At 41.6% G+C, this 10,987-nt stretch overlaps 1 protein-coding gene across 1 annotated transcript; it reads right to left on the minus strand.

Annotated features, from left to right (window-relative positions):
• Positions 1–593: 593 nt before the first annotated feature.
• KPNA2 (karyopherin subunit alpha 2) lies at positions 594–10,513 on the minus strand. The gene is made up of 11 exons (XM_019982259.2): positions 10,363–10,513; positions 8,662–8,759; positions 8,375–8,512; positions 6,542–6,630; positions 5,149–5,417; positions 4,892–4,986; positions 4,532–4,795; positions 4,112–4,345; positions 3,699–3,881; positions 2,424–2,573; positions 594–940 (listed from the first exon to the last, which is right to left on the minus strand). Exons 2-11 carry the CDS (start codon positions 8,734–8,736, stop codon positions 848–850), a joined length of 1,590 nt encoding a protein of 529 aa, XP_019837818.1. The 5' UTR covers positions 8,737–8,759; positions 10,363–10,513; the 3' UTR covers positions 594–847.
• Between the last annotated feature and the right edge of the window lie 474 nt (positions 10,514–10,987).

Consider the following 10,987-nt stretch of genomic DNA (forward strand, 5'->3'; position numbering starts at 1 on the left):
GCTTTCCTAAGACTTCTGGGATATTGTAGTTAAGACTCTACCCGACCCCTTCCTTTTCTGCTAACGTGGTGGCTTTCACAACCCAGACGGCACCTGGGAAATTACAAGGACCAGACTCAATACGTGGACCCCACCCCTTAGCAGTCAAATTTTCCCAGGTGCAGCCTTGAACTCACTTCCAGCCTTGAACGTTGGGAGGAATGAATTCCACTTGTGACTCCGGGAGAAATTTAAGATTAAATTTAAGATTTTTATCCCAGTGGCCAGTATGACTTAAAAAGACACTGGCTGAGGGGTTCTGGGAAATTTTATTTGTTCTTTGGTGAAAAACTTGTCCAGTGAAAAATGTCCCGTGACATTCCAAGGGCCATATCTCACCAACCAAACGGGGAAGCAGCCTAGAGCAAAGCCAGAATTCAGAAGCAGACAGGAAGCTATCAATTCTGTATCCGTGATGACATGACAGACCTTACATCCAGTGCTGCCTGCCACCAGATACACCCAAGTGCAGTCACATGGGTTCAGTTCAACTCCCTTTCGTTCGCAACCTGTGAGAGCTCTACATTAGAAAGTAACACATTGGCATGGTGACGTAAAGAAAAGGGTGGAATTTAATCTTTATTTACAGGACACTGCAAGATATGAAATTCCACATAGAAACAAGAAACCCATTGAGAGGAGAAGCTTCATACAGTATGTACAGTTTGGAACTGTTCAAGTATAGTTTTGTTGTAAAAAGTGCTACAATAACAAACCACATTTAAAAAGAGTTCTTAGTAGAGAAACAGTGAGACAAACTTATACCAAACATAGTGCACAACGAACAGCGTTAACCTCGGGTGCGCATCTAAAAGCTGAAGGTCCCAGCGGAGCCGTCCTGCACTCGGAATGTGTAGCCTTCAGAGGTAGTTTCTGGCACAACGTTTTGATCTTCCTCTTCCTGCAAATATTTAAAAACAAAACAATATAATCCCATAAATTTGGCACATTTCTAAGAGGGAGCTGCTTAACAATCTATATTTACACTTTACTCTTTTATCTCAATTTATTTAAGCTGAAAACAAAAACAAAAAAAGTTTACTCATTTCTCCCACCCTCAACCTCTGGCAACCACCCATCTGTTCTATGAGCTGACGTGTTGTTTTTCCCCCGCCTCAAACATCCCACATACAAGAGAAATCTTATGGGATGTGTCTTACTCTGTCTGACTCATTTCACTTAGCACAACACCTGTAAGTATTCACTCTTAAGGTCTTCATTTGCATATTTCACTTTTAATCTTGAACCATATTTTAATAACTCAAATAGTGGAGGGAGGGCTACTGAAGTTTGCCTGAGAGGGGAAGGTTCTGAAGAGGTTAAGAAATGCTACTGTAACAGGGATGCAACTAGAGGTTACATACTAAGTGAAGTAAGTCATCAGAGTGACATATCACTTTTATGTGGAATCTAAAATATAACACAATTGAACCTATCTACCAAACAGAAACATAGTCATGGACATAGAAAACAGACAGGTGGTTGCCAAGTGGGAGGAGATTGGGGGAAGAGATGGCGTAGCAGGTCGAGGTTAGCAAATGTAAATTTTTATATACAGAATGGATTAACAACAAGGTCCTACTGTATAACAGAGAATTATATTCAATATCCTATGATAAACCATAATGGAAAAGAATATATGTATGTGTAACTGAATCACTTCACTGTATAGTAGTAATTAAACACACTATAAATCAACTATACTTCAATAAAAAATTATGGGACTTCCCATAATTATGGTGGTCCAGTGGTTAAGAATCTGCCTGCGAACGCAAGGGACATGGGTTCGATCCCTGGTCGGAGAAGACCCCACGTGCTGTGGGGCAACGAAGCCCATGAGCCACAACTACTGAAGCCCTTACGGCCTGGAGCCTGTGCTCCGCAACAGGAGGCCACCGTGATGAGAAGCCTGCACACTGCAACTAGAGGGTAGCTTCCTCTCGCTATAACTAGAGAAAGCCCTTGCATAGCAACGAAGACCCATCACAGACAAAAATAAGTTACTTTTTTAAATGCTACTACAATAATAGAAAAAGAGATTTCCTTAACCTGTCACTCTTCAGTAGTCAAGAAGAAAACAGCCTATTAGGCCAGAGGATGGCTGTGGGGTTGGCCCACTTCTCCAACTCCTACACAAACTGACTCTCATTCTAAGATTCGTGAGGTTATTCATTCCAAAGTAAACTGGTGACTTTTTAATATTTCAAGTTAAAAGATGGTATTATTATCAAGCAAAACATTAGAGAACAAACATGTATGTTATATGCAATAGCATACTTATGCTGATATTTTACTATGTTTATCAAGACTCATTAAGAAAGTATGAGGAAAAAATATCTTAGGGGCTTAACCTTCCCAGCTATCAATACCACCAGTTTACTCACCTCTACAGAGAAATACTTCTCAATCAAGTTTAATGACGCTTTGTACACAGACTCGTTTTCATGGTTTTGCAGAGCTTCGATTTTGTCCAAACCTCCACATTCCTCAATCATTATACCAAGTTTCTCAGTCTCACCTAGTTTCTCAGCAGCCTGAAAAAAAGTCCACGTTTAGAAGACTAAACTTTGAATGAACTCTTTTAATGAAGAAAACAATGTCTATGTTTGACTATCAATATATATCAGACAGAAACACACACTTAGCAGTTCCTTCACAACCCTATGAGATAAAATGCAACTGCACATTTTTAACAATTCAAAGGAATCAGATCTGTACTCGCTCTTCGCAGCTACTTTTGTAGCTTTCAGCCATGAAGATGTTACTATAGTTCTCAACCTTTCCTGTGTATCAAAATCACTTGGGTAACTTAAAAAACAACACTATATCCAGGCCCACTGGTCTGTGATGGGAATAGAAAATTACTGGTATAAAAGCACCCCAGACAATCCCAAGGTGTATGGAAATCAAGCAAGAGAACCACTGTTCAAGGGTAATAACCTAAGGTATGTAAAAAGAAATTCCCCTAACTGGACTATTTGTTGATATCAAGAATCTATTAGGTATATACACAAATGATTATCATGGCTAGCTATGTTTTTAAAGTCCTCAACTTTCAGGAGAGACATAAATATTTAAAAATGAAATAACTGACTTGCTTCAAAATAAAAGGGTGAGGAGAAAGAGAGGCCAAATGTTGACAAATTATTTAAGCTAGGTGATATATACATTAGGGATCATTACTATAAACTCAACTTTGATTATGTAAAAATTTCCATACTCAGAGATTTAAAGTTGTTCGGTGGGACCAAGCAACCATTAAACCCATTAAACATTACGATCAAGTGCCATGTGCTATCACACTTTGATCAATTGGGAATGGAACCAAAAGAAAAATATAATTAACCAGGTCATTCAAATTTAATTTCACCAAAGTTTAGTATGAAATTAGGGGAACTAATGCTTGACAAAATAAATGTGTATGAACAGCATTCATCTACGTACCTGGCCTCAATTCAGGTCACATCATGCATCTGTCATCTCCTTTCTCTCTCTCATAATCGTTTGCCACATCTTTTATCAAGAGTGTGGCCCACATAAACAGGTTTTCTGATTCTGTGGTTAACTGAGTAAACTCAGCTGCCCCTCACTCCATCATCTAAATGGTACACCAATTATCGAGTCCAAATTCAAACAAATGCCGTCTTGTCAAGTCTTACCCGAAAGATATTTGAAACGGCATCCAGAATAACCAGAACAATTTTGGTATCCTTTGCAGTGAGGAGGTTCATCAACGGCTCTATTATGCCGCAATGAACAAGGTACACGATCTGCTCAACAGTTCCGCCACTTGTATAGTTGTTCACAGCCCATGCGGCTTCCTTTTGTGTCTTAAAGTCTGCCTAATTAACATAAAGAAACAGGTTTATTTCAGAATGGCCATAAGATTCCAAAACTACTGTTTTAGAAGAAAGTGATTAAGACTTCCAATTGGTTCTATCCAAGCTAAAGTAAAAAGGTCACTATTATCTAGCAAAGGACTGCTAAATAGAACCTAGCATTAGTACATTACGAATCTTAAGAAGTACAACTCTACCAAGTGCCTGCCCATTAAGTCCTAAGGCTATAGTACCTTTGAGAGAAGGCCAACAAGGAATGGGACTAATCCATGATTCACAACTTGTTGTATCTGGTCCTGGCGGCCAGCTGTGATGTTTGACATAGTCCACGTAGCTTCCTTCTGAATATTAGTTTTGGAGTTTGTCAGCAGGCTGGGAAACACGGCAAGTGCTCCTGCATCTATTACAACCTGTGTTTGTTCATCTGTCCCAGTGACAATATTTCCTATGGCTCTGAGCGCAGGAGTCTGAAAGGAAAAAAAAGTTGACGCTGGCAGTTATCTTTTATCTATTCCAGCAGTACTCAAAATCTCTACACCCTAAAAGTTTTGACAGGTAAGAGGCTCATTATGGCCTAAAATATACAATGTCAATATTGATACCAACTGATTGTGCTCCTTATACTTTATATTCTCATTTGAAAATCAACTTACCACAATTGGCAATTCAGTAGCTCCTAAAAGCTTCACAAGTTGGGGTACAACACCAGTTTTCACAACCATTTCAATCCGTTCATTTGGACCATCAGTAAGGTAGGAAATAGCCCAGCAGGTATCAGCTAATACTTCTGGATCATCGTGATGCAGGAGACGAACTAAAGTAGGAAGAATCTGCTCAATAGCCTCTAAGGGGGGTGCAGGATTCTTGTTGCGACAAAGATTTGAAAGCGTCCAGGTAAGATTACGTAAGTAACCACACTGGGGGGAAAGAAAAACGCAATGAAGTGCTGTTTTCTAAGGGGGGTAGAAAAATGAGAATCAGTGAGAAACGCTGACTTATGGTAAGTAACTTACTGCTAGAGATGACATATCAGGGACAGCCAGAAGTGCCAGTAGCGGATCAACTGCACCATACTTGATAACCAAGTCTCGGAAAACTGAACCATCACCTTAAAAAAAAAGACAGCGGCTAAGTTAACCATGACTACCTGTCTAGCGCCATTAATTTCAGTTACTGAGTACACCAGTGTCTTGATGCAACAAATACACTAAGACACTTCTGCCAACCTCAGTATGACTGGAGACATTCAGTCAATTTCAAATCCAAGTACCTGCAATGTTTCCTAGAGCCCATACAGCTTGTTCACTGATGTGAGCATGGGGAGATGCCAACAGAGAAATGAATGCTGGGATAGCGCCTCCGTCTACCACAGCCTTGGTCTGTTCTGATGTCCCAGAAGCAATGTTAGTGAGGGCCCAAGCAGATTCGAACTGAATGGGACTACAATCAGTTCTTCCCAAGAAGGACACAAATTTTGGAATCAAACCAGCCCGGATTATGTTGTCAATAGGGGGCTGCTTTTCCCTAGAAAGCAGTTTCCTATGGGTAAGCAAAAAGAGAAACAAAAGTTGAAGGTGATTAACCAAACAAGTTCATACGGGGGAAAAAAAAAAAAAAAAAACACAACAATTTAAAATGCCAACTCGAGACCAAACAAGTTCATATAAAAAACACAATTTAAAATGCATCTTAATCCAAGAGTTTAGAACTTTAAGTAACCTTTTACAGTGAAGACTAAATGCTGAGATATCCTGGAATTTAAGAGAAACTGAGCAGACTGCATGGTGCTACCACAGGTAGTGTCTTAAACTACTTTTTCCAAAACTGAAATATTACCAATGACACAGAACCCTTCTCTCTGCAGAAATCTATTTTAGATCTTGCCACTTCTTAAACACTTGGCCAGTACGACAGCATCACAGTCCATTAGCCCGCATTACTCTGGCCAGCAGTGGGGACACACGTTTCCCTGATCTTCTGCCAATGCGACCTGCTTCTCCCCACTGTGAGGCTGCAGAGATCATCAACCCTTATAATATGGATGTCACAGATAGTTATGTATGGCAGGTGGGAAGAGTCTAATAAATAGAATATATTTATTTCCTAAATGGATGAACCATTCTAAATGAGTGTGCTAATCCCACTTTCCTGACACTGACTTGAAATGCCAGTGACAAAAAAACATTTCTTAAGTATGTCAAAAAATTATCACTGGAGGTAGATGTAATTTTAGGCAACTACAGAAAATTTTAGATTAGCAAAGATTATAATGAAAACTGGCCTGCTGCTGCTAAGTCGCTTCAGTCGTGTCTGACTCTGTGCGACCCCATAGACGGCAGCCCACCAGGCTCCCCCATCCCTGGGATTCTCCAGGCAAGAACACTGGAGTGGGTTGCTATTTCCTTCTCCAATGCATGAAAGTGAAAAGTGAAAGTGAAGTTGCTCCGTCCTGTCCGACTCTTCTCGACCCCATGGACTGCAGCCTACAAGGCTCCTCCATCCATGGGATTTTCCAGGCAGGAGTACTGGAGTGGGGTGTCATTGCCTTCTCCGGAAAATTCGCCTAGGCCTGGCTTAACCTTTACTCTATGCACCACCTGCCATCGCAAAATGTAAAAAGGCTGATTTCTTAGTTTACTCATGCTACAGAAGACAAGACTTACCTAGCAGCTTGAGTAGCTTGGAGCTGGCTTTCCAAATTGTTGCTATTTATGCCTTTGACAATATCATCAACAGACCAATTTACAGTGCCCTACAAGAACAGGGAAATTAATTTTCAAATTATCATTTTTAAGATTAAATACAATGCAATCCAAACATGAAGACATTTCTATGTTTATAATCAGTTACTAAAAGTTTGTCCCACATTTAAATTCACCCGTTAAATATTCATTATTTAATATATAAAACAATCCTCAAATTTGGTGTCATGATTAAATGATGTCTTAAGTGATGAAGTATCCCAGCATCTAGTCACTAAAAAAAGTAGCTGTGAATAGGTTAAAAAAATGGACTAGAGCACTGTGAAGGTTATTCCTACATTAGTCTCAATCACTTGTATTCAGATATGCTTTTAGGGGAAAAGGGATCGAGTCAGAGGCCATGTGCGGGGAATCTGCAGAGCTAAGGCTGTTATCCATGCATTTCGCCAGTGGTGTAGCACACATAAACATTACAGGTAGTGACTACATTTCCAGTGAGTTGGCTCTTCACATAAAGTAAAAAAACAAAACAAACAAACAAACAAAAAAAACCATTACAGGTAGTGACTACAGATTGGAGGTAACTGTAGTATTTGTCTGAGAACCAAGCTACAGTTAACTCAAAAAGACAATATCACATTCTCCCTAAAACCTTACAACAAGGAAAATGTAAAATCTGAACAACCATAGAACAAATGATTATATATATAAAACACTGTATATAGCACTATACAGAATTTACTCTCCATTTGTGGTGCAGAATGGGGTGCTACAGGAATTCTGGGAAGGGAGCATTTTTCCTGTTAGGATGACCTAGAAGTGTTATAAAGAGAAGATGGGATTTGACTATAAAACTTGAAAAACAGAACACAGGTGGAATTCAGTGTGGGTGGAGGGGAAAGAACACTGATAAAATGAGGAGAACTGAAGGAAAGCATAATGTGGGGGGAAAAAGCAGGAAATTGCCCAATATTTTTAAAAGATGAAAGATAAATTTAAAAATCCAGGATGGGGTTTCCCTGGTGGCTCAGCTGGTAAAGAATCCACCTGCAATATGGGAGACCTGGGTTCAATCCCTGGCTTGGGAAGATCCCCGGAGAAGAGCATGACTACCCACTTGAGTATTCTGGCTTCCATGGACTGTATAGTCCATGGGGTTGCAAAGAGCTGAACACGACTGAGTGACTTTCACTCAATCATTCACTCTGATAAAATCATGAAGTCTCCATGAGTAGAACTCTAAGATGGGTCTAATTTCAAAAAAACCTTTAAAAAAGGATTTAAAATCATAAAGTTTCTAAGATGTTTTAAGCAGTATTTTAAGAAAACTTTTAGGTAAACAGTATGTGGCACAGAAAGAAAATCAAGAGACAGCTGAGGAAAAAGACCTGAAAAAAGCTGGTGACAAGTACCAAAAAAGAGAGGGAGGGAGAAAGGGAAAGGGAGAGAAAGAAAAAGAAAAAGACAGGGAAAAAAAAAGTTGGTTCTGGACATACTAACTTTCACTGAACACTTGAATGGCCAACTCAAAGTAAAAGCTGGCAACTGGAAAAGCAGGGAAACTTGAAGGGTAGATCAGAGCTAAAGACAACCTTGGAATCAGCTTCCAGAGATTACAGAGGATGGCGGGGAAAAGATAACCCGTCAGAATTACCGACCAGGAGCACACAAAAACACATCTTCACATTTGACACTTAAAACCCACAAAGCTAAGACATGTTATTTAAATATCTCAGAAAGGCCTCATTTTGATTTTCTGGGTTTACCGTAATTCATAAGCTAAAATATCCTCACCTGGTTGTTGCGGTTTTCCTGCAGTGGAGAAGTAGCATCATCAGGAAAAGAGCTGACATTTCTCCTTTTCAGCATCTGGTCATCCTTCTTAGCTTTCCTTAGCTCCACATTAACTTCTATTCGGCGACGCCTCATTTCCTTGAGAAAAGATAACATATCATCTCACCTATTACATCAGTGTTAGTTGCCAAGTGAGGACAATTTTTCAAATTCACTCAAAGTTTTGACGCCCTTCCCAAATACCTTCCCATTTAAAAAATACTAGGAAAACAACAGAAGGTACTCACTGTACTGTCTTTCCCCTTGTTTTTGAATCTGTTAAGGCGGGGAGCTGGTGAATTAGCATTCTCATTGGTGGACATGATTATGAGACAAAGGGAGAAAGCTGCAAGATGAGGGAGAGAAAAAAATTTCCTTTTTATTACTTTGTTTGGCAATAACATAAGCATTAAGGGAATTACCAAATACACGTTCAATTCGTATTTCCATACTAGAGGAGGAACTTCCTTTTTCAGCACTATGGAAAAGGAGTTTTGGCCAAACTATATTTGGCCCCTCCCCTCTGAAGGGCTGAGGCTTCCAGGAGCAGTACTGTCCACCAGAAATATAATGCAAGCTGTATAAATTTAAGCTTCCTAGTAGCCACGATTGTTAAAAGCAAAAAGGAACAAATGAAATTAACTTCAATAATATATTTTATTTACTCCAATATCTATTTTCTCATTTCAACACATCAAAAAATTACTGAACTATTTTGCATTCTTTTTTCATACTAATTCTTTGAGATCTTGCAGGTACTTTACGCTTACGGCATTAACTCAGTTTAGACCAGCCACATGCGTTTGGTGACAACCACACTGCACAGCGTGGCTCTAGACTCTATATAGGATCCATGAATAGTTAACTGAAGACAACGTAGGGGAAATAAGGTTACAGTTAAAATCTATGTCGTACGGGCCACAAATTCAGATCTTCTGGAGGCTCTGCTGCTGCTGCTGCTAAGTCGCTTCAGTGGTGTCCTACTCTGTGCGACCCCACAGACAGCAGCCCACCAGGCTCCCCCGTCCCTGGGATTCTCCAGGCAAGAACACTGGAGTGGGTTGCCATTTCCTTTTCCAATGCATAAAAGTGAAAGTGAAGTCGCCCAGTCATGTCCGACTCTTAGCGACCCCATGGACTGCAGCCCACCAGGCTCCTCGGTCCATGGGATTTTCCAGGCAGGAGTACTGGAGTGGGGTGCCATTGCCTTCTCCGAGGCTCCGAGGCTTTAAATGGCCAAAACAGATACATTCTGCACGTTTGAAAATTTTTAAAAATCTGATTCGTAGTTAACATTTGTATAAACTTTCATAAAATTTCCTGCCCACCCTGAACACCTGCGACGCAGTTCAGCATCTCGCACATTTTCATTTCCAGAAATTCTGAGTGAATGCATTAAATGAGGCTGTATCAGCTGCGTTCCACTCAAACTCACCTACTTAAGAGCAATCTCCCAAAATATCACAAAAGTCCTCCTTCAAAGTGGCTATCTTTAATTCCATTCTGTTCTTTTACGAAATTGTGACACAGCCAACCCAAGGCTTACAAATTAAGAGATTGCACTTCCAACTGCCACCTCCATCTCCAGTCCCCTCCCCTACCCCCTTCCCCACCCCCATTTCAGGGAAGCAGCAGCGGGAACCCGCGGAGGAGGAGCCAGAGGCGCCGGGCCCCCTACCGAGGCTTTCGTCCTCGGGCCTGACTCTTAATTCTTACTCAAAAGCGACTGCAGCGGTTCGCAAGGCCACGGGCACTGAAGCCCATGCACTCGCATCCACAGTGAAACACCCGTTTCGTCAACGAACTACGCCCCCGAGGCCTCATCGACCAGAGAGGCCAAAGCCTGGCCGGGCGTCTACCCCGAGACTCGTCTCCCGCCTCCAGCAATCCGAGAGCGGCCTACGGACCAGCCTTTGCCGCTCCAGCTGCACTGCGACCTCAGTTCGTACCTACACAGCAGGCTCAAGCGTCCACCGGAGGCGGTGCGCGGCGCACAAGCTGCGGGATCTGCTGCCTCTAAACGTCCACCACGGTCAGCCCGAGGACGGTGTGGCTCGTGCAGCCGGCCGGCGCGATTTAAATTTCCCGGTGGCTCCGCATTCCGATTGGCTGGTTCGAGCTTACGCTATACGCCCATTGGTGGATTTGAAAAACACGTTAGCTGGGGAGGGGGTCAGAGGGCCCAGAAGAAGATAGGATAGCATCGCGAGATAAGGGAGCGGCCGCGCGATCCCCGAGAGCCTGGCAGTGCGGAGAAGAAAAACTCCAGATCCCGGCATGCAGTGCGCAGGGCCGGTTCCCTGTCCATCTTGGTCGGAGGGTTAGCTCTTTGCATGCGTTTACCGCTGTGTGGTGGCTGGTCGTTTTCCTGAATGTTTGCCTTAACTAAGTACCACAAATGATTCCCAAAATAATTCTCTTTAAAAATCTTAATAAAGAAATATATTGCTATGCATTTTTCCCGATAGGACTCAGAACTTGGCCGGGGTCTCTGGTCATCATGGAGGGGAGGGGTAAGGCAGATACGGGCTGCATTTTTTAGTTGTTCCTGTTATTAACTTGTGTCATAAAAGA

Source organism: Bos indicus, chromosome 19, assembly GCF_029378745.1.
Source record: "Bos indicus isolate NIAB-ARS_2022 breed Sahiwal x Tharparkar chromosome 19, NIAB-ARS_B.indTharparkar_mat_pri_1.0, whole genome shotgun sequence".
Lineage (NCBI taxonomy): Eukaryota > Metazoa > Chordata > Mammalia > Artiodactyla > Bovidae > Bos > Bos indicus.